The sequence below is a fragment of the Littorina saxatilis genome, linkage group LG3 (assembly GCF_037325665.1).
Source record: "Littorina saxatilis isolate snail1 linkage group LG3, US_GU_Lsax_2.0, whole genome shotgun sequence".
In the NCBI taxonomy this organism is placed as follows: domain Eukaryota; kingdom Metazoa; phylum Mollusca; class Gastropoda; order Littorinimorpha; family Littorinidae; genus Littorina; species Littorina saxatilis.
In genome coordinates, this window is record NC_090247.1 from 73,837,538 (window position 1) to 73,864,814 (window position 27,277).

At 41.9% G+C, this 27,277-nt stretch overlaps 1 protein-coding gene across 1 annotated transcript in view; it reads left to right on the forward strand.

The window, feature by feature from the left end:
• LOC138963232 (intermembrane lipid transfer protein VPS13A-like) overlaps nucleotides 1–27,277 on the forward strand; it is a 152,807-nt gene that overhangs the window by 52,705 nt on the left and 72,825 nt on the right. The window contains exons 19-42 of the mRNA XM_070335289.1: nucleotides 92–238; nucleotides 528–615; nucleotides 1,359–1,476; nucleotides 2,276–2,450; nucleotides 3,953–4,097; nucleotides 5,129–5,189; nucleotides 5,364–5,602; nucleotides 6,024–6,097; nucleotides 6,395–6,537; nucleotides 7,955–8,067; nucleotides 9,453–9,563; nucleotides 10,038–10,141; nucleotides 11,154–11,192; nucleotides 12,377–12,511; nucleotides 13,202–13,279; nucleotides 13,731–13,951; nucleotides 15,659–15,806; nucleotides 16,415–16,499; nucleotides 17,223–17,419; nucleotides 17,885–18,039; nucleotides 18,798–18,889; nucleotides 20,240–20,496; nucleotides 26,224–26,343; nucleotides 26,914–27,075. Of these exons, the coding sequence (XP_070191390.1) occupies nucleotides 92–238; nucleotides 528–615; nucleotides 1,359–1,476; nucleotides 2,276–2,450; nucleotides 3,953–4,097; nucleotides 5,129–5,189; nucleotides 5,364–5,602; nucleotides 6,024–6,097; nucleotides 6,395–6,537; nucleotides 7,955–8,067; nucleotides 9,453–9,563; nucleotides 10,038–10,141; nucleotides 11,154–11,192; nucleotides 12,377–12,511; nucleotides 13,202–13,279; nucleotides 13,731–13,951; nucleotides 15,659–15,806; nucleotides 16,415–16,499; nucleotides 17,223–17,419; nucleotides 17,885–18,039; nucleotides 18,798–18,889; nucleotides 20,240–20,496; nucleotides 26,224–26,343; nucleotides 26,914–27,075 (3,207 nt within the window). The remainder of the gene's footprint in view (nucleotides 1–91; nucleotides 239–527; nucleotides 616–1,358; nucleotides 1,477–2,275; nucleotides 2,451–3,952; nucleotides 4,098–5,128; nucleotides 5,190–5,363; nucleotides 5,603–6,023; nucleotides 6,098–6,394; nucleotides 6,538–7,954; nucleotides 8,068–9,452; nucleotides 9,564–10,037; nucleotides 10,142–11,153; nucleotides 11,193–12,376; nucleotides 12,512–13,201; nucleotides 13,280–13,730; nucleotides 13,952–15,658; nucleotides 15,807–16,414; nucleotides 16,500–17,222; nucleotides 17,420–17,884; nucleotides 18,040–18,797; nucleotides 18,890–20,239; nucleotides 20,497–26,223; nucleotides 26,344–26,913; nucleotides 27,076–27,277) is intronic.

The following is a 27,277-nucleotide window of genomic DNA, read 5'->3' on the forward strand; positions in this document are numbered from 1 at the left end:
GTCTTGTTATTCTTGATATCTTAATCAAAACTTATGTTGCATAGCTAAAGTTTAATGTTGCTCAAGTGAAGAGAACTTGATGGTGTTGCAGACGGTTCACATCGCACTCAACATGAGGTCGCCATACATTGTCATCCCAGAGTTTGGAACGCTGCACAGGGGAGGTAATGTGCTGATTGTCGACTTCGGAAGTTTGCGCATCGACAGTGAACTGCAGCCAAAAGACGTCTCTCTCGAGGTACACATCTTGTTTCTGTATTGGGCATTTTGGGGGCAAATGTTTAATAATTGCCCTAATAGGACAGTGAGCACTGAACAATGGCCAGAAACACACACGCTTCACGATAATTATAAGAACGTGTTGGGTTTTTTCTCAGACTTCTTTCACAGATACCGAAGGTTGTTGAACCATCACCGAAGATGACTATCACTGTCATTTCTAATATCAACATATTTTCAGAAAGATTCATATTTGTGTTGGCATATTATTTGAAGACAATTTAGACACCATTTGCTTTTCTCACCAGGATGCCACAATGTCAGAGATTGAGTCACGTCTGTACGATCAGTTCAACATCACTGTGAAGGACGTGAAGGTTCTGCTGGCAGATTCTGGTGAGATGGATAGCTTTCTTCTTTGAATTGGTTGATAGTTTCAACGGTTTATTTGGGTGGTTTATTTGGGTGGTTTATAAGTCTCTTGACTGCTTTATTTTTGGTGAATGGATCCGATTCATTTGAATTTTTGACTAGATGAACTGAGACTTGTCTGAGAGAAGTTAACAAAAGCAATTGCTATGTCATTAAACTTTTTTTTTTGTCTCGCTCTATTACAACAGAAATTGGAGCATGTGGTTTGTTTGTTTGTTTCATTCATAGGCTGAAACTCCCACGGCTTTTACGGGTATGACTGTTTTTACCCCGGCATTTAGGCAGCCATACGCCTCTTTCGGGAGAGGAGCATGTGTTTAAAATGCTCTTTTGTGCTAGGCTGCTAGCTTTCTAATGGGAGGAAGCGACCTGAATTTCCCATTAGGCCAAACAAAAATATATTTTGGTTTAGGGTAATATGACCAAAAAAGATAGGGTCGGTAGGTCGGCTTTTTAAAAAAAAAAAGTGTTTAAATTAAGTCGTATTTAAAGGAGGTTACTTCCCTTAGTCTCGGTATGGTTCGCAAAATGTGCCAAAAGTTGATTTTTTTTGAGAAATGAGAAAAAAAGTTTTAGGGTCGGCGGGAAAAAATACGGTTGGTTGGGTTACCCTAAACCAACATATATTTTGGTTGTTGGCCTTAACTGGATAATAAAGTTGTGGAATTCATCGGTGTACCGTACAGAGGACAGTATGTCTGTTTCAGGTGACGACTGGCACACAGCACAGATCCTGCCCAACTCTGAATTCCACGTGTTGCCCAGCGTGCAGCTATTCCTCACATTCTTCAACGCCGTCAGGCCAGACTACAAACAACTGCCAAGGTAAGGAGCCCTCGTTGATGGCATATACTAACAGTATTTTTATTTTTTATTTTTATTTTAACAGTATTTTTGTGTGTCTGTGTGTCTGTGTGTCTGTGTCTGTGTGTGTCTCTGTGTGTGTGTGTCTCTGTGTGTGTGTGTGTGTGTGTGTGTGTGTGTGTGTGTGTGTGTGTGTGTGTGTGTGTAAAGGGCCTAGAGCCATAGGTTAGGCACTTAAAAATCTCCAGTTATTATTATTATTATTATTATTTCATTTACACAGGTGCATATGTGGCTTTGTATTTGCCGTAAGTCATTCAGGCTGTGTTCCCTGTATCTTGAAGAAGAGCAACTTTCCTTGTCAAGTCTGCAAATTGAGTTTTGTCATTTTCAATTAATATATTATTTTCAAGGGTAAAAAAAAAGTTCTACAGTGGGGAGGAAAACATAGGGTCGGTTGGGGTAATAAATCCTTGCTGGATAACACTTACGGAAGTTAAAAACTGTTGAATTGTTCAACTTTCACAATGATCTTATTTGTGGTAGGTGCAACTGAGGATGACGTCACGCATCTAAGAGTGAATTTAGTCAAAAGGGCTTTGCTTTTGAGCTTCACTGATTTGACTTTTTTGGTTGGATCAATCCATGGTAATACTGCGCAGAAATTTGGCCAAAGATATATTTAAAACATGTGTAGATGAAATTATCTTGTTTTATCAACAATATTGCACACAAAAATTCCTTTCACTTCTTGTAAACTTGTGCATGTAATTTCATGCTTTTTGAAATGACCACCTGTTTCTTCTTTTTGTTGAAACAGACACAAATTTGTAGCCAGGGTGCCGTCGCTTGAAGTGAGCATATCAGACAAGCGTGTCTTGCTACTCATGTCATTTCTACGCAATTTTCCTGTCCCAGCAAGCACCAGCATGCTCACCATCGGAGAAGATATCGTTGACGGCATGGGGCCCTCTTCACTTCCCGTCTTTGCTCTTGTGAGTCGGAGAAAGAGGAGTTTCATCTGGGGGTTTTGTTCACTCGGGGTTTTTTTTCTTCTTGTTTTGTGTATAGTTTGGGTTGCATTTGTTGGTGCACATGGATGAATGCACATGTTTGTGTGTGTGTGTGCGTGTGTGTGTGCATGTGTGTGTGCGTATGTGTGTTTCACTCATGTATATATTTCTATAGATACTTGGAAGGTAAAACAATTGAAATAAAAATCATAACTGGCGGATTTTATTAAAGCCATTCAGTGTTCAGATATACAGGTGCAATGGCCTCGTAGATAAGACGTCTGGCTTCCAAGCGGAAGATTGTGGGTTCAAATCCCGGCCGCCCCTGGTGGGTTAAGGGTGGAGATTTTTCTGATCTCCCAGGTCAACTTATGTTCAGACTTGCCAGTGCTTTATCCCCCTTCGTGTGTACACGCAAGCATAAAACTAAGTGCACATGTAAAAGATCCTGTAATCCATGTCAGAGTTCAATGGGTTATAGCATGTCACGCATGTATCCCCAGAGAGCGGCGTATGGCTGCCTGAATGGTGGGGTTAAAACAGTCGTACGTAAATAACGTGGGAGTTTCAGCCCATGAATGGTGGGGTTAAAACAGTCGTACGTAAATAACGTGGGAGTTTCAGCCCATGAATGGTGGGGTTAAAACAGTCGTACGTAAATAACGTGGGAGTTTCAGCCCATGAATGGTGGGGTTAAAACAGTCGTACGTAAATAACGTGGGAGTTTCAGCCCATGAATGGTGGTGTTAAAACAGTCGTACGTAAATAACGTGGGAGTTTCAGCCCATGAATGGTGGTGTTAAAACAGTCGTACGTAAATAACGTGGGAGTTTCAGCCCATGAATGGTGGGGTTAAAACAGTCGTACGTAAATAACGTGGGAGTTTCAGCCCATGAATGGTGGTGTTAAAACAGTCGTACGTAAATAACGTGGGAGTTTCAGCCCATGAATGGTGGGGTTAAAACAGTCGTACGTAAATAACGTGGGAGTTTCAGCCCATGAATGGTGGGGTTAAAACAGTCGTACGTAAATAACGTGGGAGTTTCAGCCCATGAATGGTGGGGTTAAAACAGTCGTACGTAAATAACGTGGGAGTTTCAGCCCATGAATGGTGGTGTTAAAACAGTCGTACGTAAATAACGTGGGAGTTTCAGCCCATGAATGGTGGTGTTAAAACAGTCGTACGTAAATAACGTGGGAGTTTCAGCCCATGAATGGTGGGGTTAAAACAGTCGTACGTAAATAACGTGGGAGTTTCAGCCCATGAATGGTGGTGTTAAAACAGTCGTACGTAAATAACGTGGGAGTTTCAGCCCATGAATGGTGGGGTTAAAACAGTCGTACGTAAATAACGGAGTTTCAGCCCATGAATGGTGGGGTTAAAACAGTCGTACGTAAATAACGTGGGAGTTTCAGCCCATCAATGCAGAAGAAGAAGAAGAAAGTGTCCAGACCATGGTTGAACACTTCTTTTTTCTGCGCAGGATCCAGCAGAAACCCAAGTGGAACCAGACGTGATGGCACTGAAGCGTATCAAACGTTCCGTGCTTGGTCGACCAGTGGTGGAGAAAGATGGCCTTCCATCGTCTGCCTCCCCCAGCAAACCCACCACGCACAGAGCTATCTCAGGTACGTCGTATTTATTATGACAGGTGAGCAAGGTATGAGTGAGTGAGTCATTGCGTGTTGTACAAATGTTAGACTAAATGGGCTGTTCATTGTAACACTGAAATGAGCTGTTCACTTGCTAGACTAAATGGACTGTTTAATCTTACACTGAATGGGCTGTTAACTGTTACACTAACTGGGCTGTTAACTGTTACAGACCTGTTTACCCTTACAATTTTGGCGTAATTTATTACGATTTTCTGCAAAAAATACGGCCATTCCGCTATCCGTGTCAAGACTACGATTTTCATAAATAAAAAAAATGTTAAAATTTTTTTTTTTATCAATTCACATGTTTGGCAATGGTTTTTTTCAATGGCAAAATGGGGTGAAAGAGCACAGGACTGACCAGAGATCATGTCTTGTCTGATGAGACGCTGGAGAGCCTTATTCTAGTGGTGAAGTCTCGCCCTCACTCATTCGGCAAGCGCAAGTACAGTAGAGAAGCGCTTGACACACTGAAAAAGGCCTACTACGAGCAAAAGAAAAAGAATCAGTGATGCATGTGCTTTTGATGTGATCTTCTTTGAAATTATGATGACTACAAAAACTGACTGATGTGTTTTGTTTGTGAATGATGGATCTATGTGCATGATTGCGTTTCGCAGACACAGTTGTCATATGCATTGTAATTGGCGACGAATGCTGGATGATTACTATTTTTGTGCCAGGATTACTATTTTTGGGGCTGAGCATTACTCCAAAACACTTATGGGGGTAAACAGGTCTGCTGTTACATTAAACTGGCTGCTTACTGTTAGTTTTGAAGGGGAGAGGGGGGGGGTGAGAGAGAGAGAGTGTGAGTATGAGTGTGAGTGTGTGTGTGTACGTGTGTGTGTGTGTGCATGCTTGGGAGTATGCGTGTGTTTTCTGCCGGGGGGAAAAGAACACACACCCAAAAAAGACAAATAAAAAAGAAGCTTAACATTTATAATTGCTAACAAAACGTCCCTTGAAGGTGTGTTTTGACATGTGCTGCTTTCTTGGTACAGGTGAAGAAGTCTTCCTGTCTGCCTCCGATCACTCTGATGAGGATGCTGAACAGTTTTCAGAGTGAGTTATTCAGTTTTGTCTTTTTTTTCCCTGCAACTTTTTGGATATTTATATTTCTCAATGAAAGATTGTCAGGTGTCAAAAAGCATTGCAAGCTTGTTTTCAGCATTTGACTTTTTCTGTGATAATATCTGCATTTGAAATGAGATTTACCTGTACATATATGTTGCACAGCACACTGCACATCAAACCGGTGGACGACAATAGCTCCAAGTCAAACACTGTCAACATTCTACTGCGAATGTCCTTGAACGAGTTTGTCGTCAACATGTCCAAGGTCATGGACAAACAGGTTCGACCCTACCTCATGCTGCGAGTCGACCGCGTCCGAATCGACTCAGCCGTGACCGAGTACGGTTTTGCTTCGTACGCCACGCTTGGTGGCATTCAGCTGGTGGATAAAATCCATGTTGGTAAGTTCTTTCAACTTTTTTTTCCCACTTTAAAGATAAAAGATATTCATCGTATATTACAGCCTGCAAGGCGATACAGTCATAAGCTGCAGCTCTTTTTCTTTTTTTTTACACAAAAGAGTATTGCAGTCATAAATAAGACGCATACAGCTCATAAGACATCAGCTGCATGCAAGTTAGTAAACAGGAGTATATCCGGTGCACTTTGAATAACAGCTGAAAATGAAAGCCTGGATGTTGTGTATGTGTGTGTGTGTGTGTGTGTGTATGCCTGTGTGTATGCATGTGTGTATGCGTGAGTGTGTGTATGCCTGCGTGTATGCATGTGTGTATGCGTGCGGGTGTGTGTCTTTGTAATAGTGTTAACAACTGGGTGTGTGTCTTTGTAATAGTGTTAACAACTCGGTGTGTTTGTGAACAGGTCAGTCAGGGGAATACATGGAAGTGCTGAGAACAGAGCCAACCAGTAACCTGGTCTCTGTCATGTACAGAAATGTAAGTCATTTTCAATGCAATTCATTTGTCAATTTCAGCCAATTGGCATGAATGCGGCAGGGGAGAAGAAATATGAAAGCAAAGAACTTTTTTGACGCAGCAATGTTGTAGGAGCACACTATATTGCATTTTATGTATAAGCTGGCCGTATGCTTTTTATTTTACCCTGAAATTAGTTCAGAAAAAATCAACCCTAAAAACTTTGCCTAAAATTCTGTAAACCCATACAGAAGTTAGTGTTTATCTTTATTTTTAAAACTGTGACAATTGCTTCAAATTGTTCTCGACTAAACACAGGTGAAGCCGGACTGCCCGGACTTTGCGGCAGACTACGGCAGCATGGAACACGCCATGAAGGTTAAGTTCCACACCATCTCCGCCCTCCTTGACCAGGCCAGCCTCATGTACCTCCAGGCCTTTGTCCAGGGATTGGTGTCCAGGTGAGTGGATCAGGTACAAGTCTCAGGTAGAAGCGTCAGAGTTGATTTTGCATGCCACCAAGGTGAGTGGCTCAGGTAGAAGCATCAGAGTCGATTTTCCATGCCACCCAGGTGAGTTCTGGATCTGCACACCTTTTCTGTTGATTATGGATGTCCGGATTGAAATTCAGGGAGGCAGAGTGCTATTTTCATATTTTATGTAGAGCACTTAACGTCTCTTTCTCAGATCATGGATGTCAGAATCAAAACACAAGAGTTTGTGCAGTTTAGTTTAACTGTGGTTGAAAGCAGTAAGTTGTGCAGGCATGAGAATCTTCTTCCCATTGGAGGAATTCCTCAATTGGAACCTCTCTAGGGCTCCATGTTGGATATGGAAAATCGACACTGTAAATTGTATCTGTAAGCAACACTCCCCACATGTAAATTGTATCTGTAAGCAACACTCCCCACATGTAAATTGTATCTGTAAGCAACACTCCCCACATGTAAATTGTATCTGTAAGCAACACTCCCCACATGTAAATTGTATCTGTAAGCAACACTCCCCACATGTAAATTGTATCTGTAAGCAACACTCCCCACATGTAAATTGTATCTGTAAGCAACACTCCCCACATGTAAATTGTATCTGTAAGCAACACTCTCCACATGTAAATTGTATCTGTAAGCAACACTCCCCACATGTAAATTGTATCTGTAAGCAACACTCCCCACATGTAAATTGTATCTGTAAGCAACACTCCCCACATGTAATTTCATTTTTGGCTCACGTAAGTGTAGCCTATGCGATGCTAACTTTTGTCTGTCTGTGCGTGCGTGCGTATGTATGTATGTGTGTATGTCTGTGGTAGAAACTTTAACATTTGAAGACGTCATATTACATTGACGTCACATTATGACGTACGAGGGTTAGACGTCACGCGATGGAATTACTGAAAGTCTCGGTGATTGTTATTTTGAGCGGGCCGAGACTATTTGGCAGTCGTGTCCATGTAGGTAGGCTACATGCAGACAGACAGATCTAGATCTAGTGTCTCGCTTTCTTGCACAGTTTCACCTATGCTCTTTCTGTGTGTGTGTGTGTGTGTGTGTGTGTGTGTGTGTGTGTGTGTGTGTGTGTGTGTGTGTGTGTGTGTGTGTGTGTGTGTGTGTGTGTGTGTGTGTGTATGTACTGTGTGTGTGTATGTGTGACGGAGTGATTGAGTTTGTGTTACTGTTTGTCGATTTCTTACGTGAGCCTTGAAGGCTTCGCCTCTTGTTTCTTCTTCTCTTACATCAGGGTTAAGAAAAAACTGATAAAATCCTCAACATGTTGTCTTCCTTTTTGACCATTTTCTATTCCTGTGTCTGATTGTGGCTTTCCAAAATGAAAGTTAACTGGTAGGTTTTTTTAAAATTTGTTGTTGATGTTTTGCAGTGTGCAGAGCCTGGACATGAAGACCAGCACCAGCTCCGTCATCAGTACGTCTGACGTCAGCACCAAGGACAGGTCTTCCCTCACAGACAGGCTCACCTCCATCACAGACGAAGGTAAATCTTCACCTTTTCCTCTTCCTTTTGACCTCTGTGGTCAGTTATCTTTTTCTTGTGAATCCTAAGGAAATCCCTACACAGGACAACTACCCTCAATGGTTGGTGCGCCTAAGGTCCCTGGAGTGAAAGATATATGAAAATAAAACAGGAGTGGGTTGGTAGGCAAGCTACTGCTTTTTTGTGATTTCCCCTGGAGCCGGTTTATGGTTCTGGCCAGTTATGTAATGGTGAACTTTAAGTTATCAGTTCATCGTGTTGAGCAGGGATGCTCACACGGTCACAATCATGGAGAAAATTAATGCAGTAAAAAGGTTTTTGGTGTGGTGATCATTCCTGCCGGGGATGACTTCCTTGCGCTTATTTGCTAAATACTCACACCTGCTGTCTAAAAGTGGGGTTGAAAATGATTGTGTTGTTTCACATTTGGTGTTTAGTGTGACTAGCCAGGGTGGCATAGTGGTTAGAGCGCTTGCCTCTCACGCTGGCGGTCGGGAAACGGCCCCCACTTGGTGCGAAAACAAATACCTGATTTTTTCGAGCGCTCTCCAGTCCACCCAGCTGGAAATGGGTACAGGACCCTATTTAGGCCCGGGGAGGGCAAAGGCAGCGAGGGAGAGGAGATGGGCCCCGCCCTCATAAAGCTGGCCCCGCCCTCATAAAGCTGGCCCCGCCCTCATAAAGCTGGCCCCAGACAAGTTGAGATCTCTAACATCTCACTCCCCTACGCTCAAATACAGTTATGGGAATACCTTTACCTTTTACCTTTGACTTGTTTCTGGCAACAGATTTTTTATTCTGGCTTCTGCTGTTGTGTTTCATATTGCATTTATATTTTGTACTAGATGATTACCCGCTTCGCCGGGTACCGGCTTCGCCGGGAAGAAGTAGAGCCGAATACCAGGCTGAAGCCGGCGCACGAAGGAAAGGAGATAAACACGCAAAACACTGGATACCTTCTAAAAATAGTAACGTGCAGTGACCTTCTAAAAATAGTAACGTAGTAACGGGAATATGGATTGACGCCACACGGAGGAAGGGAGATAATCGCGGCTGAAAACACTGGAGAAGATAAGGAAGAGTTACTGGTAGTGGATCCCGACAAAAAGCAAAAAAAAGCGGTTCCGTGCGCACAGCGCTGCGCGCTGAGAGCACGTGTTGAAATATCTCATCGATGAGGTTGTGTCCGGGGTGTAGCTGAATACGGTGTCCAAATTTGAAACAGATCCACCGAGAACTTTGGCCGTGCATCGCGAACAGACAGACAGACAGACACTAGTCGTATATATATATAGATGAGTTTGACTAGCTTCTGGCAACATATTTCTATTCTGGCTTTATCTGCTGTCGTGTTTCATATTGCATTTATTTTGTGTGTGTGGCAGTGGACAACCTACCACCTCTGAGCACCAAGCTGAACTTGACGGCAGAGCTGGATGACGTCACTGTGCGACTGTGTGACTCCGACAATAGTCTCGCCCAGATTCAGATCAGTGGTGAGTTACAAGTTGGTTTAAACAAAATTGTATTCAAAATACATTGCATGCAACAATTAATGATAAGCAACTAGAGCACGAACTCAAGCAAAAGCTTGTTTTATGTGACCCAAACAATGCATTACACAAATATTCATGATGGTCAACATGACAGTGATAAACCAGGAAGAACAAATTGGGGAAGTTACAGAATGCTGTTTAGTTGTGTTTGACTCAATCTCTCATATTTCTCCTTGGAGATAACAGTGGCATGTGAGTTCCAGTCAAAATGATAAAAGCGAAACTCATTGTGTACTGTAAAAACTATGTGGAAAATATTTGCTTTGGAGAGGGGAGGGTGATCGTGTAACTACAAAAAATTATGAACAAAAATGAAAGTCATGCAGTAACAGCTCCCAAATAACTGTTGTTTGATCCTTGTTTGAGCTGTAGCAGTGCATTGATATTACATTGCTACTGTTTTGCATATTTCAGGGTTTGAAAGCAGTGTGTTGGTGAAGATGTCAAAGACGACAGTCAGAGCTCACCTTCGCGATCTCTCCATACAAGACTGCTCAGTGGGTGCCATCTACCCAAAGGTAACTGTGTGCATTCATAAGACCATTCAGGGCTTTTCATTTCATTTCATTTACTTTATTATCGCATTGCTGGGAAATTCTGGTTGCTTCCTCCCAGTGGAAAGCTGGCAGCAACAAGAGTCGCGCTACCCAGATGTACGTGTGTTTAGGTGTCATCAGCCACCCGCACTAATGGCAGAATTACCCAGGTCTTTGACGTGCCACTGTGGTTAAACAAGTCCAGTGCTCTACCACCCTAGCTATCCGGCCCCCTTGATTGTTTTTAAGTTTATTTCTTTGAGAGGCTTCGTTGTTTTGTAAGGTCTTGCAGGAAATAGTATAGGTAAGCGTTCATTCTCATGCCATGAAGATGTGTTAAATGACGTTGGAATAGTATAGGTAACCGTTCATTCTCATGCCATGAAGATGTGTTAAATGGCGTTGGAATAGTATAGGTAACCGTTCATTCTCATGCCATGAAGATGTGTTAAATGACGTTGGAATAGTATAGGTAACCGTTCATTCTCATGCCATGAAGATGTGTTAAATGGCGTTGGAATAGTATAGGTAACCGTTCATTCTCATGCCATGAAGATGTGTTAAATGACGTTGGAATAGTATAGGTAACCGTTCATTCTCGTGCCATGAAGATGTGTTAAATGACGTTGGTTTGCACAAACCTAATGTTGCTTTCAAAGTTTTTGTTCTTGGGGATACAATTTGACATCAGCAGTGGGCAGAAATATCCAAACGTATCTTAAATCAATGAAAAGTTTGTCGTCATTTCAACAATAACAACACTTTATTGTCAATTAAAATGCATACATTAAAATGGAAAATAGTCTTCGACATGTCCACGAGCTTCCGATTTGTTCACAATGAGAAAAAGTGATTTTCTGAAAATTGCCTTAAATGTACTGGCCATTTCAGCAAATTTACGGATGCAATTATATTCTACCAACGTATCTGTTTCTAATATCAGAGTTTTCCACTACTTGTACCTTTTTGTAATTTTCTGTGTGTTTGTTTGCAGATCCTGATGATTGAGGATGACAGTCTCTTTGACTTAAAGGTATGGATTTGATGTTCATCTGTTGTTGTTTTGTACCAATCAATCAATCATCAGATCAATATGAAGCTTATATAGCGCGTATTCCGTGGGTACAGTTCTAAGCGCTTGTCGAAGAGTTGTCAACACAGGACTAACAAAGAAACTAACATCTTCAGACGGACACGAACCCTATCACACACTAGCAAACCCTGGTAAACATACAACAAACAACTGTTTAACAACAATGTACACATCAATAGCTAGGTCCAAACAAAATAATATTAAGCACAAAGAAAACACCTCTCACAGAGCACAGCACAAGAATGTCTTTTGGGGCACAACCCATCACGTTGAGCATGAAGTCGCAGCCAGCTACGGGAAGAACTGAGTCTTCAATCTACTCTTGAACGCGTCAAGAGAGGGGCTAATTAGAAACAACATCTGATTAAGGTACAACCAAGGACTGAAGAAAAATGAAACCAATACAAATTAGAGTGATATATAACGTCTTCGTATTTTAGTTGCCTATAAATACCTCTACATCTTTCCTTGCTAGGCTGTAAGTGTTGGGGAGTTCTAGAATGACATGGAAAGGTTCCGCTGAGTTGTGGTATTTAGAGGGCTCTGTAACTGGTTGTATAAAATGTAAGTAGGTGTCAGGGAGTTCTAGAATTACATGTAAAGGTTTCGCTGATTTGGGGTATTTGGAGGCCTCTGTAACTGGTTTAAAAATGTAAGTAAGTGTTGGGGAGTTCTAGAATGACATGTAAAGGTTTCGCTGATTTGTGGTATTCAGAGGGCTCTGTAACTGGTTGTATAAAATGTAAGTAGGTGTTAGAGAGTTCTAGAATTCCATGGAAAGGTTTTGCTGATTTGGGGTATTCAGAGGGCTGTGTAACTGGTTGTATAAAATGTAAGTAGGTGTCAGGGAGTTCTAGAATTACATGTAAAGGTTTCGCTGATTTGGGGTATTTGGAGGCCTCTGTAACTGGTTGTATTAAATGTAAGTAAGTGTTAGGGAGTTCTAGAATTACATGTAAAGGTTTGGTTGTATAAAATGTAAGTAAGTGTTAGAGAGTTCTAGAATTACATGGAAAGGTTTTGCTGATTTGGGGTATTCAGAGGGCTGTGTAACTGGTTTTATGAAATGTAAGTAAGTGTTAGAGAGTTCTAGAATTGCATATAATGTATACAACTGTTTTCAGTTTGTGAAGCACAACAAGGCGAGTGAAGCACGTCAGGACAACAAGAAACGGGGAGGCGCCATTGACTACAGTGTTCGACTTCGTCTTGGACATCTGCAAACTGTCTACCTCGGCAGGTTTTACTGGGAGCTCATGGTGAGAGCTCTTCTCCTCCTATGTTATTCCCCCCCCCCCCCCCCCCCCCTCCTCTTTCTTCTTGTCCTCGTGTCACACATTTTTCATCTGTTTTGAGAATATCTGCTTGTCTGTCAACATGAACCTCCAGACTCTGACAATCCTGGTGCCTTGCCAATGAGCGCTTCTGGGGTGATAATGCGAGACAACTCCTGTGATCTTGCCGTGAGGTGGCGCCAGTTACCAGCCGAAAGAAAGAAGGGGCATAACCTCACCAGAACCGACCATTGTCAGTTTACCGTATAAAATGCACGACTTACACACGAACTGTTACCAAACCGATATGCTATTTGGGACCAATGCAAGTTTTATTTCCTTTCTCGTGTGATCTTGCCGCGAGGTGGCGCCAGTTACCAGCCAAAAAAAAGAGGGAGCATAACCTCACCAGAACCGCTCATTGCTAAGTCCATCGACATCCTAATGGTTCAATTGGGCGACCTGAGCATCTTGACCCCTCCAAACGGTTCAATTGGGCGACCTGAGCATCTTGACCCCTCCAAACGGTTCAATTGGGCGACCTGAGCATCAAGACCCCTCCTCTTTCTTCTTGTTCTTCTTGTATAGTCTGTCTCTTTGGGATGTCACTTATTTCAGATGGAATCTTTGTGTGATGTTTTGCTATATCACTGAAGATGTGTTGTTGGTGGGCAGCGCTTCTTTGAGCCCTTTGTCAACAAGGAATTGACGGAAGCAGCAAGACAGGCCGCAGTTGAAACAGTTCAGAAACAGGTCAGTCTTTTAAAACCTGTGTGTATGCCTGTATGTATGTTTTAAGTGAGTATTTCGCGGACAAAATCGCTTATAATTATACTCAATGCATTTCTGAGAGTTTAATGTCAGAAAAAGTAAGTATTTGGGAAGTTTTTCATAAATTTACAATCATACATTTCATCACTTTACTTAGTAGGTTGTAAGTGTTAGGGAGTTCTAGAATAGGTTTAAACAGTGTTTTACTCAAGAATTACGTTGAAAAGTTCACTGATTTGTGGCATTGAGAGGTCTACATATAAAGACCATAAAGTGTAAGCAAGATGTGTGCTTTAACTGCTTTCGGTTTGTGAAGCACAACAAAGGGAATGACAACAAGAAATCATGCATTTCATCGCTCTTCTTTCAGTTTGTGAAGCACAACAAAGGGAATGACAACAAGAAATCATGCATTTCATCGCTCTTCTTTCAGGTGGAGGACATTCAGTCACAGAATCTGCGAGTCTCAGTCAACATCGACCTCCAGACTCCGACGATCTTGGTGCCTCGCCACTCCAAGTCCATCGACATCCTGATGGTGCAGCTGGGCGACCTGAGCGTCAAGAACTACTTCAACTTCACCAACATCCCCCCCGACATGCGCCAGGAGTGGAACCACGTCTACCTCAACCTCAACCGCATTCAGATGCAGAGGTGGGAGTTTTTTTGAAGAGTAAAGAAATTGAAAAGGTTTTCATGGACAAACATTTCTCAATGTCAACAGCATTCAGATGCAGAGGTGGGAGTTTTGGAAGAAAGAAAAAAAGAAAAATATAGACACATCTCTCAACCTCAACCACTTTCAGATGCAGAGGCCGTCGCGATATAACCTTGAACGGTTGAAAACGACGTTAAACACCAAATAAATAAATAAATAAAGATGCAGAGGGGGGAGTTTTGAAGAAAAACAAATTAAAAAGGTTGTCATGGACAAACATTTCTCAATGTCAACCGCATTCAGATGCAGAGGTGGGAGTGTGGGAAGAAGAAATTCAAACTAAGAAGGTAGTCATAGACAAAAATCTCTCAACCTCGACCACATTCAGATGCAGAGGGGGGAGTGTGGGAAGAAGAAATTCAAACTAAGAAGGTAGTCATAGACAAAAATCTCTCAACCTCGACCACATTCAGATGCAGAGGGGGGAGTGTGGGAAGAAGAAATTCAAACTAAGAAGGTAGTCATAGACAAAAATCTCTCAACCTCGACCACATTCAGATGCAGAGGGGGGAGTGTGGGAAGAAGAAATTCAAACTAAGAAGGTAGTCATAGACAAAAATCTCTCAACCTCGACCACATTCAGATGCAGAGGGGGGAGTGTGGGAAGAAGAAATTCAAACTAAGAAGGTAGTCATAGACAAAAATCTCTCAACCTCGACCACATTCAGATGCAGAGGGGGGAGTGTGGGAAGAAGAAATTCAAACTAAGAAGGTAGTCATAGACAAAAATCTCTCAACCTCGACCACATTCAGATACAGAGGTGGGAGTGTGGGAAGAATAAATTCAAACTAAGAAGGTAGTCATAGACAAAAATCTCTCAACCTCGACCACATTCAGATGCAGAGGGGGGAGTGTGGGAAGAAGAAATTCAAACTAAGAAGGTAGTCATAGACAAAAATCTCTCAACCTCGACCACATTCAGATGCAGAGGGGGGAGTGTGGGAAGAAGAAATTCAAACTAAGAAGGTAGTCATAGACAAAAATCTCTCAACCTCGACCACATTCAGATGCAGAGGGGGGAGTGTGGAAGAAGAAAAACAGAAATGAAGAAGGTTATCATAGAACAAGAAAACAATGATACTGTAATCACCAGAAGCAAACAGCAATTCTGCAATATTTGTGACTGAAAAAGGTGAGGAAGGCCTTGACCTGACGTAATGGGAACTGCAATATTTGTGAGTGAAAAAGGTGAGGAAGGCCTTGACCTGACGTAATGGGAACTGCAATATTTGTGAGTGAAAAAGGTGAGGAAGGCCTTGACCTGACGTAATGGGAACTGCAATATTTGTGAGTGAAAAAGGTGAGGAAGGCCTTGACCTGACGTAATGGGAACTGAAATGAAACTTATAGCAAGGCAATCAATTATGCCTTGCCCGCATCTTGCAAGCGAGTTTTGTCCACAATTTTGAGAAAAATTATTTATCTGTATCATAAGTGTTTGTCTGTCTACTTAAAAGCCCCTGGGTCTACACACTGTAAATGTAATGTTTTGTTTTGTCATAAATTAAATGTTTCAGTAATCTACCATTCTTGTTGTTTGATTCTGAATTTTGGAATGTTAGCAGTCCATCTGTTTTGGATTTCAAAACAAAACACAGCAAAAATGGACCAAATGAAGAGTTGAATTTGCTCTTGCCAACAGTGTGCGGCTGAACCTGGCTGACGACGTGTGCGAGGTGCTACACACTGTGCTGGAACCAATCAGCTTCAAGGCTGATGTTCGCATCGCCATGAAGCCCATATTCTCAGATACCAGGATGGACATCTCAGGACATCTGGAGAAAGTCCAGGTAGACCAACAGTTAGACTAGCATTTCTCAAACCCTCATTTAATTGGACAAAGAAAAATGTGTGCCCACCCCTCCAAAACACCTCCTACACTCCTAAATCCTCCCCCTTTCCTGCCCACCCCCATCCCCCAAACTTTTGGCTCCCTGACCCAAGCAAAGATAACCAGCGAACTATGAAAATTGTGTAAAAAAAAAATATGATTTGTGGAAAACAATTGATTATTTTTTTGGTATATATAAGCCAGTTTGCAGTAATAAGCATTCATAAGGATGCAAAAATCAGTTAATTTTTTTAGGTTATGTGATGAAAGCACTAGGTGGGATAACTTTTTTGTCTTTAAGCGAATTTGCAGTAATTTAAGAAGAAACAGTTAGGAAGTAAACATCACTTACTTTTTTCAGCTTGTGTTTTGAAGGCGCTTGTGTACAGCAGGTGTGATGTTGGTCTTGTATGTGTACAGCAGGTGTGATGTTTGTCTTGTATGTGTACAGCAGGTGTGATGTTTGTCTTGTATGTGTACAGCAGGTGTGATGTTTGTCTTGTATGTGTACAGCAGGTGTGATGTTTGTCTTGTATGTGTACAGCAGGTGTGATGTTTGTCTTGCAGGTGAACATTCTGCAGAAAGACCTGCAGCTGCTGCTGGGACTGCTAAAAGAAAACCTCAACGAGGGGTCGCCAGCCCCAAGTCCAGGTGACGTCATTCATCTCTCTGCACTCGCTTCATACCTCCATCAGCTTCAAGGCCCACTCCGCCTCCCGTCAACCATCAGTTTCTGAGCACAGAGCATCCGCCCCTCCCCCCCCCCCCCCCCCCCCCCCCAGCTTTTACATACATGACAAACATACTTTCATTTGAACTCTTACTGCTAGGGGACATCCTGGATACTTTCTGATGAGAGGAAGAATTTTTTGTTTTAATTTAAATTGTTCAGAGAGACCAGTATCCATTTAAACATGGCGCCAGGCGGATGTTTTGACAATTTGAAAGTACGGATTCCGTATATAGATCAAGAAAGACAGATGTGAGACATTCACTTACCTGGGGTGTTCTGCTGACAGAGGAATATTCCTTTAACCCTTTCTACCCCACCTATGTTGACCAAGTTTTTTTTAGCCGAGACCAGCTGTGCTGCAGCAGGTCACTCAGAATTGTAGTAACTGTGTAGTAACTGTGTATCAACACGCTGGAATGCAGGCGTTAGATCCACGTTACAGGAAGCGACTGAAGCTAACCGTCTGAGCTGATATATCCGTACCTGGTCAGATAGAGACAATGAGTTAAAAGGAGGCGTTTTTAGTAGGCTCATGCAAAATAAGGAGGGAAGATCAACAGCAAACCTGTATGATTCAAAAGTGTGTACAGTATTTATTGTCATGCATCCATCACTGACCAAATAATTATTTGCCTCTCTAGGTCTGATGTACGAGTCTCCAACCATCCAGAACCTTGCAGCCCAGGCCAGCGTAGAAACGGAGGCAACAACAGCGCTGGCATCTCGCAACGACAGCATCGAGTCTGAGCAGAAGACGTCCACCACAGTTCTCCTGAGATTTGACGGTCTCTCTGCCATCCTGTTTGAGGAGAAAGACATGGAGGAAGTGGGCGGCAAGGTGAGAGAGAGAAGAAGTTTGGATGCTGAGGTTGGATGTGGTAAAGATGATGCTGAACATTCGCTTCATTTTTTTGTACAGTGTATTTGTGTGTGGGAGAAAGGTGGGGCATATGTGTATGCATGCTGAACTTGAGTGTGTGCACACCTCAGACTTTCACAACAACAATGGTGGCTGCGTGTGAGGGTGAGAAATAAAAAGACCAACAAATACTCTACTCACCTGTGACTACAAAACTTACATGAGAAGTTGGTGAAACTCATCTAAAACGATCAGATCAACAGAATCCCTTTAAGTTTAATTGTTCTTATTCCCAGGAAAAGTTGGTGAAACTCACCTAAAACGATCAGATCAACAGTATCCCTTTAAGTTTAATTGTTCTTATTCCCAGGAAAAGTTGGTGAAACTCCTCTAAAAAGGTCAGATTAATAGTATCATTTTAAGCTTTATTTTTGTCATTCCCAGGAGAAGTCTGTGAAGACCAGCCTGTGCCTAATAGACGTGGAGAAGCTGAGCATCAACGCTGTCCACCAGAGCGATGGGGATCTCAAGGTCAACTTCAGCCTCCAGTCGCTCACCGCCGATGACACTCGCCCTGACAGCACGCTAGCTGTCCGCAGGTATGATACTACTAGGGCTGGAAAGGCCTAAAACAATTCAGAACTAGTTATCCAAAATCAAGAATAAAAACATTAAAAAAATAAATGTAACAAGAATGGTAAGGTATTGGAACGTTTTAATTTTAACAAGACAAGACGTTCACAAGAACATCGACTTAATATTCTTTATAGTGGACAGACAGACAAATAATTGAAGTTCCCCCGAAATCGGCGTATGCTGCCTGAATGGCGGGGTAAAAACGGTCATACACGTAAAAATCCACTCGTGCTAAAAACATGAGTGAACGTGTGAGTCTAAGCCCATGAACAAAGAAGAAGAAGAAGAAGAATTGAAGTGAAAACTTATCTCAAGAAGCGCGTTGATTGTGTTCAGTGGCTGGCAAGAGGGTGAGAGCCATTCGTTAAAACGTTACATTACCTTCCCATTCTTGTGATTTGATTTGGAAACAGTCGATCAGCCTGGCAGTTTCACTGAGTGTTAATTTCTTTGATTCTTTGGTGAATTGGTGGGCGGAGCCTCGTACTACCCAGTAGCACATTTCATTTGGGTCTAATAGCTAGGGTCACATACATAAAATATGTTCTATTTCTGTATAATTTGTTGGCAGTATTGTGTCGTAATGTAGGATATGGTATTTATTTGTGGGGGGTGTCTTGTATTAACCCATAACTATCCAAATTTATAAAAGATAGAATACAAATATTTAAAATTCTTAGTCTGGTCAGTTTGTAATGAAATGACGCATGTTGTGTTTCAGAATGTTGTACTGTGCCAAAAAGCGATTATCAGCTGATGAGTTTCCACTGGCGTCTCTTATTTACAAAGTCAGCAGTGACGGCAACCAAAAAGGTAAGGAATAATATGAGACATTCAGATTGTTTGATAACCAAAGGATGAAAGAAAGAAGCATGCACACATTCATTCAGACACTCATGTACACAATAGCTTCTTTGTGTACACACACACACATGCATGCAGTCATTTTACTCGCAAGTACATTTAATTCTACACAGGTGCACATCGACACATCTGCACCCAGGTATTCACACAGACAGACAGATGCACCCAGGTATTCACACAGACAGACAGATGCACCCAGGTATTCACACAGACAGACAGATGCACCCAGGTATTCACACAGACAGACAGATGCACCCAGGTATTCACACAGACAGATAGATGCACCCAGGTATACACACAGACAGACAGATGCACCCAGGTATTCACACAGACAGACAGATGCACCCAGGTATTCACACAGACAGACAGATGCACCCAGGTATTCACACAGACAGACAGATGCACCCAGGTATTCACACAGACAGACAGATGCACCCAGGTATTCACACAGACAGACAGATGCACCCAGGTATTCACACAGACAGACAGATGCACCCAGGTATTCACACAGACAGACAGATGCACCCAGGTATTCACACAGACAGACAGATGCACCCACACATGTACCTGCACACACACACGCATACACACACTTTCACACACACACACACACTTTACTGTTTGAATGTTTGCCTGAACAACTCACTTTTTGACTCTTTCACTTCAACCTTAGAAGGTCTCACTGAATTTTTGTTTCTCCTCATTTGTGGACATTTTTGAGTCACTTGAGAAAAAGTGACTCTATGTAATCGGTCAGTGTTAGTCTGTCCGGCCAGGCCGTCCGTAGACACCACCTTAACGTTGGACTTTTCTCGGAAACTATCAAAGCGATCGGGCTCATATTTTGTTTAGTCGTGACCTCCAATGACCTCTACACTTTAACGATGGTTTCGTTGACCTTTGACCTTTTTCAAGGTCACAGGTCAGCGTCAAAGGAAAAATTAGACATTTTATATCTTTGACAAAGTTCATCGGATGTGATTGAAACTTTGTAGGATTATTCTTTACATCAAAGTATTTACATCTGTAGCCTTTTACGAACGTTATCAGAAAAACAAGGAAGATAACTAGCCTTTTCTGTTCGGCAACACACAACTTAACGTTGGGCTTTTCTCGGAAACTATAAAAGTGACCGGGCTCAAATTTTATGTGAACGTGACTCATTGTGTTGTGAATAGCAATTTCTTCCTGTCCATCTGATGCCTCATATAATATTCAGAACTGCGAAAGTGACTCGATCGAGCGTTTGCTCTTCTTGTTGTTATGATAATTATTTTAATTTTATTATTATTTCTTCAGCGGACCTGATGGTGGAGAAGCTGCGACTGAACGTTCACATCCCGTTCATGATGGACCTGCTGGAGTTCTTGAAGAATTCTCTAGACACCGGCACAATCATTGACGTCCCTGATGTTCCGTCTGCTCCCGCACCGACTCCTGGCACAGATGCCACGGCAACCGGCACGTCCTTCAACGTCTACGGTTCTCTGAAGCAGCCAGAGATCGTCCTGTATGCTGACCCTTCAGTGGCTGACAGCAGAGTCTTTGTTCTCTATGTAAGATTTTATTTGAGTCCTGTGTTTTTTGTGTTTGCGGTTGATTAAATAGTTTTGTTGTAACAGTGTTTGCTGCTCAAGTTAATTGTACCTTCCCTCCCATGTAAACAATGGTGTCGGACAAACTTACTACATGTGATTCCTGTACACGTGTATGAGACACACACCCTCGCTAGTGACTGGCTTGTAATGTCACGTGGAAAGTTTTCCCATGTGACATTTTTTTTTTTTCTGCGTTCGTGTATGACCGTTTTTTACCCCGCCATTAAGGCAGCCATACGCCGTTTTTCGGAGGAAGCATGCTGGGTATTTTTGTGTTTCTATAACCCACCGAACTCTGACATGGATTACAGGATCTTTTTCGTGCGCACTTGGTCTTGTGCTTGCGTGCACACATGGGGGGTGTTCGGACACCGAGGAGAGTCTGCACACAAAGTTGACTCTGAGAAATAAATCTCTCGCCGAACGTGGGGACGAACTCACGCTGACAGCGGCCAACTGGATACAAATCCAGCGCGCTACCGACTGAGCTACATCCCCGCCCCCCATGTGACATTATTTCCCAAGTGACACTACAGGCCAGCCACTAGCGAGAGGTGTGTCTCAGACACTTGTACAGGAACCACGTGTCGTAAGTTTGTCCAAGTAAAAGCAGGGTACTCACGCTTTCACAAACCATACAATCCCAACAGAGTTATTTCCGAAAATTGTCTATCGGAATGGTGTCATTGGTATTCTGGATTCGAGCCTTCTTGAGACCTCCATGATACAGTGGAACCCCTCTCTAAGGACTACCGCGCGACAACGACCCTTTTTTTTTTAACCGATGTGTTTCCTTATATAGTTGTCACCAGTGTAGCGACCACCCCGCTCTAACGTCTAAGGACCGACCTAACAGCTTGTGACGACTTTGTCAGACAAAGCCAAGACTCTCAGCCGGTCAGCGTAACGCATCACTGACAAACCGTCTCGCGTAAGCAAAGGCACTTAACCGCTGAGAGGTGTGATGGTTGGGTGGGCTGAGTAAACATCACAAACCAATCATCGAGATCAAAGGCAGGTCCATTGTGATAGCTGGGTGGCCTTGTTAAAAGACACTGACCTTCTTCCCAGGGGTCATTGACCCAGTTTTAGCTACGAGAGGTGGTTCCCCTTTCATATCTGAGAGAGGAAACACTTCCTGCACCCGGGTCAGTGACCGAGTTTAACCTATGGGGAGTTTAACCTATGGCGCGGTCTCTTTGATGTCTTGAGAGGAAACTTGGCCAGGGTACTGTACTGAGATCTAAGGGTAGTACATGCACCAAAACTGGTGGACACCATCGACAATGTCAAACATGAAATCGAAGCAGTTTGCTTGAGGAAACGGTCGTCAGCAACTCAAACTTCTCTGTTTTCTTTTTTTAAGGGCAGACCGGGTAGGCAAAATGAGTTATTTTTGGTCTCATACACCTTTTTGGGGTTGTTGCATTTTTCACACCTTTGAACATCCTGGAATGCATTCAATAATCTGCTTTTGTCATTTTAGACATGTATTCATGTAAATAAAACCATTTTCAAACCGATGTTTTGTTGTTTTTGTCTGTGTTTTATCAAAAAAATCGAAAAAATGGTCAACTTTGGATACTCCGTGCTGGTAAATGTGCGCACATGACATGACCCTTCGCTGTTCAAACTGTGTGGAAATTTCCGTTCTTCAAGATGACGTCATCACCGTTGGGGAATTTCCGTTGACATAGGCACAAAGAGAGAGAATCCGTTCCAACCGAAACCCCGGAATTAATATATGCAAATATATGTAGGTCAAAGGCATTTGGCGCAAGCGCAGTAGACAACTTATCAGTCCCCCGGTGTCAACAAATCCATGACGTTTTCACCGATTCAGCAGCATTTTTCAAAGTTTTGAGCTGCGGAGAACAACCCTAACATTGGAAATGTTCGGCATAGTGGCAAGAAATATCAGAGAAAGATGAACCAGCAGCAGCGAACAGTAGAAGGAAGTAACAACACTCCGAAATGAACCAACATTATCGTATTGAAGCAGACGACATTCTAAGATTCTTGACTCGAAGAGGTGGGTTTTGCTTCTTTCTCTTTTCGATCTTGTTTGTTTGACAACGTGATTTATTGCACATTGTTATGTTGTTGTTGTTGTAAGAAATGTGTTAGGGTTTGCAGGTAAATGATAAACAGTTTGTGTCTGAAGTATTTTGCGTGTTTCTTGACATGCTGCCGCCGCACCCCCCCCCCCCCCCCCCCCCTCCCTCCCTCGATCATCTCTGTGATATCGTCTTCACAACCCCTATTTTATTGTTCTTCGCTGGCCAGTCCTTGAGAGCTTACTATGGTGTAACATGTCATCATTATTCTTTGTCTGGGGTCAAACTGAGAAGCAGCATCTGAGCGATGTACGACTGACACAGTTTCTGTTTCTGGTCATTGACCGTAGGAAAATAAGTACCCTACTAGAGAGCGTTCTCTAATTCTAAAGGATTGGTTTACACCAGCATGGCTGACCAACCTATCATTGACAGCAATATTGTTGTCAAATCTTTTCCATTAACTAAGGAATAAAAAAAATAGATCCAATTTACTTCACCAAAGAAAAAAAAAGAGTTAAACTAAAGGACTGGGGATGCAACTCATGAATCAAAAGCATAAAGATCACCTGCAAACAGTGCTAGGTTTAGGAAATCTGAAAATGTATACACACACACAGAACACACACACACACACACACACACAAAACAGACAACAGACAAGAAACAAGCAAATACATAGCAAGTGTGATGAAATAAATTAATTTTAAAAGAAAAATATGAAAAGAAAGAAAGAAAGAAAGAAAATAATTCAGCTAGTTTCAGTATTAGTTCCTGTGTGTATGTGATTGTGTGGTTACTCAAATCCCATAGTAAACTTGACATGTAAATTTTGTGATAGGGGCCAATTAATGAATGTCTTTTGTGTGTGTGTGTGTGTGTGTTCGTCAACCGACATATGTGGGTACGAGCCGCTGAGGTGGTTGTAAGAAAACCCGTCTGGTTCAGTGGTTGGGGGCTGATTGGGATTTCTGATTTACCGGCCTAGCCAAAAAGTTGAGGTACACCCCATGTAACATGGTCATTTGCAAAATAAAGTACAAGCACTTGTTGACGTTTATATTGAGTCTTAAATTTTGCAGCTTATTACAAACAAAAACCATGGACAGTTGTATCAAATATTAAATCAGTGTTTGTGTATTTATTAGGTTGGAGCAAGGGGAGAGCCAGTCCTCCTGTGGTGGCAGCGAGGAGAAAGATTGACCTGATGGAAAAGTTTGCTAAACCGGAACTACCCTCTTCCACAGCAGAAACATCAGCTTTGCCATCTTCTGACCAACCATAAGAAGATACAGATACTTTGCCATCTTCTGACCCATCACAAGCAGATATGGATACTGGTACTGTGCAACGTCACTCCGCTGACATGTGTTGGGCTTTTGTCAACATTGATCAGCTCAATCTATTGCTGAAAGGTCTATATCCTGTACTGAATGCTTGTCTGATAGCAGTCTGATTATGAAAGAAGGTGATGCATCAGCCCAAGGATTTGCACAGGCCCTGCATCTGGAGTGCATATGAGTGTCCATTCAAGTCTGCAGTTGTTTACTCTTCTCCCGGTGTTTGCAACGCTTCGGGTGGTAAAGTTGCATTTTAAATAATCCGCGTATGACCATGTTGGTACATGGAAAGGGACATTCAGCTTTACAGAAATTTGCTGCAGTGTTAGGATTGAGCACAGAAATACTGTAATTAAAATGTTGCAACTTTTGAATGGCTTGATAGCTTTGTTCCATTTGTGTATATATAATTATGTAATGTTGTTGATGATTTGTGAAGCATCATTTCTATGCAATGGAATAAGAAATCAGTGCATCCGTTGGGTTTTTATGAGTCTGACAGTTTGGTTCTGATCAATATTTTCATATCAGCACAAACACAGATAATTGACTTTTTTAATGTTTTCATATGATTTTTTTTTAAATAAAAAAAATCTGATAATTTGATTATCAAATCATTTCCCCTTCATAGTTAAAGTGTTATTCTGGTTAAAAAAAACCCACCCCAATAATTCAAGCTCTACTGTGGTACTAGTTTACCGGGGTACTAGTGAGACTCTTTTACATGCTGTTTTCTCTACATGTAATTTGAGACAAAATGTGGTAATTAAAATGTTGTAACTTTTGAATGGCAAGATGGATTTGTTCCAATTTTGTATATGTTGTTTATGATTTGTGAAGCACCATTTCTGTGCATGGAATAAGAATACAGTGGATTCCTTGTGTTTTTATGAGTCCGACAGTTTCGTTTTGATTCATATCTGCACTAACATAGATGAGTTTTCAAATGATTTTTTTTAAAAAGTCTGGATAATTTGATTGTCAAATCATTTCCCCATCATAGTAAAGTGGTTATTCTTATAAAAACATATCAATTCAGGCTGCACTGTGCTACTAGTTTGAGGTACTGGTTGGAATCTTTCAAATGCTGTTTTCTCTGAATGTAATTTTCAGACAAACATCTGTAATTAAAATGTTGCAACTTTTGAATGGCTTGATGGATTTGTTTCATTTTTGTTTATGTTGTTTATGATTTGTAAAGCGTCAGTTTTGTGTATGGAATAAGAGTTAAGTGCATTGGTTGGGTTTTTATGAGTCTGACAGTTTGGTTCTGATTCATGTTTTCATATTGGTACAAACAAAGATGGTTGTTTTCATATGATGTATATAAAAAAATCCTGATAATTTGATTGTCAAATCCTTTTCCCTACATAGTAAAGTGGTCATTCTGATAAAAACATATGAATTCAGGGTGCACTGTGCTACTGGTTTTTTTATGTACTGGTTCAAATCTTTAAAAAGCTGTTTTCTCTGAATGTAATTTTCAGACAAAACGCTACAATTAAAATGTTGCAACTTTTGAAAGGCTTGATGGATTTGTTCAGTTTTTGTATATGTTGTTTATGAGTTGTACAGCATCAGTTCTGTGTATGGAATAAGAGTTCAGTGCATTGGTTGGGTTTTTATGAGTCTGACAGTTAGGATTTCATGTATTTTTCTTATCAAAACTGAACCAGTAACTGAAAATGCTAAATTAAAATAATATATTGCTTAGAAATGCTTTTCGATACACAGAATTATTAAACACACACATATTGCTGCAAAGAAGAAAAATTGGATCAAAACATGCACTGGTTCACAAACTGCAACATTTTAAAAAAAGCACATTTTATAACGTTTTTCTCACATTTTGGTGAATAAAACCCCCAAAAATTGCTTTTCACTCAAAATTTAAAATGGTTTCCCTTAATTAGGTTATTCTGCTTGCAAAAATCAAACAAGCAGCAAGCTGTTTCCAAAATAAAAAAAAAAAGTGCTTGCCTACCCTGTCCCCCCTTAAGAAAATCTGAGGTGACTTTCTTTGTGGCCCCCTGACCCCGCCCCCTCCCTCTGTAAGGACCCCCCTCCATAAGGACCGATTTTTGTCAACATTTTCAAGGTCGCTAGAGAGGGGTTCCACTGTACTGTTAAATTCTCTCCAAGATGGCATATATGACTCTGCATATGGTAGGAATACAAACAGTAACAATGTCCATGGCAAACACATCAGAAGAAAAAGAAAACTGCATCCAGACTAGCATGAAAAAGCCAATCTGTCGTAATTAGTAATGCAACTTGTTGGTCCACAGAGTGACGTAGCATTCGAGTACCGAGCAGATGCAGAGCAGACGGTCACATGGTCCAAAGTGTCCAATCTACAGATTGTCAGCGCATGTTCTGCTCAAGCCCTCACTACAAATGCAAATCGGGTAAATCTTTGTTTTCTTAACTTTAGGAGTTTGCTTTTCTTTCCTTCATTACTCGGATGATTTATTCACTTTCAGGTAGTGTTTGTTTGTGCCAGTATGGCAGCTATCTTCTTTTCTTTTTTTTAATCTTGCTGCTTTATTGCAAATATTTTGTTTTGGTCTGTGTTATTGTTTTGAAAACCAGTTTTCTCAGACTTTCTTTACATAACCTCTGTAAAATTACCCCCATTTTAAGACTCCCTCATTTTTAGGACCTGGTTTTCTCAGATTTGTGGAGGTTTTAAAAGAGAGGTTCCACTGTATTTCTAAGAATACTTACCTCTTTGTGACATGAAGGGAGATGTTGTGGGTGAGGCTCATGCTGCTAGTGGGCCACACTCATACAGTTGAACCCCCCTTTTCAGAGTGTTTAGATTTGTCCAATTTGCCAGTGAGTCAACTTTGCCAGTGAGTCCAATGTGCCAGTGAGTCCAATGTGCCAGTGAGTCTCCCCAAACGGTCAGATCAGTGGTATCCCTCAGATTGAGGTGATGTATTTGGAAGAAAAATCTCAATGGTCAAAACGTGCAGGTGCTGGCGCCGTGCTCCATAGAGCTGAAGCAGACGTACGACGTGGAGCGGTCGGTGCAGGACATGAGCGCCAGCCTGTCTGACATCAAGGTCTACGTGTCCGCCTCCGTCATGGCTATGGCCTGGGACATCGTCACGCTCATGCAGCTCACCTCAAAACAGGTGAATACATACATCGTCACGCTCATGCAGCTCACCTCAAAACAGGTGAATACATACATCGTCACGCTCATGCAGCTCACCTCAAAACAGGTGAATACATACATCGTCACGCTCATGCAGCTCACCTCAAAACAGGTGAATACATACATCGTCACGCTCATGCAGCTCACCTCAAAACAGGTGAATACATACATCGTCACGC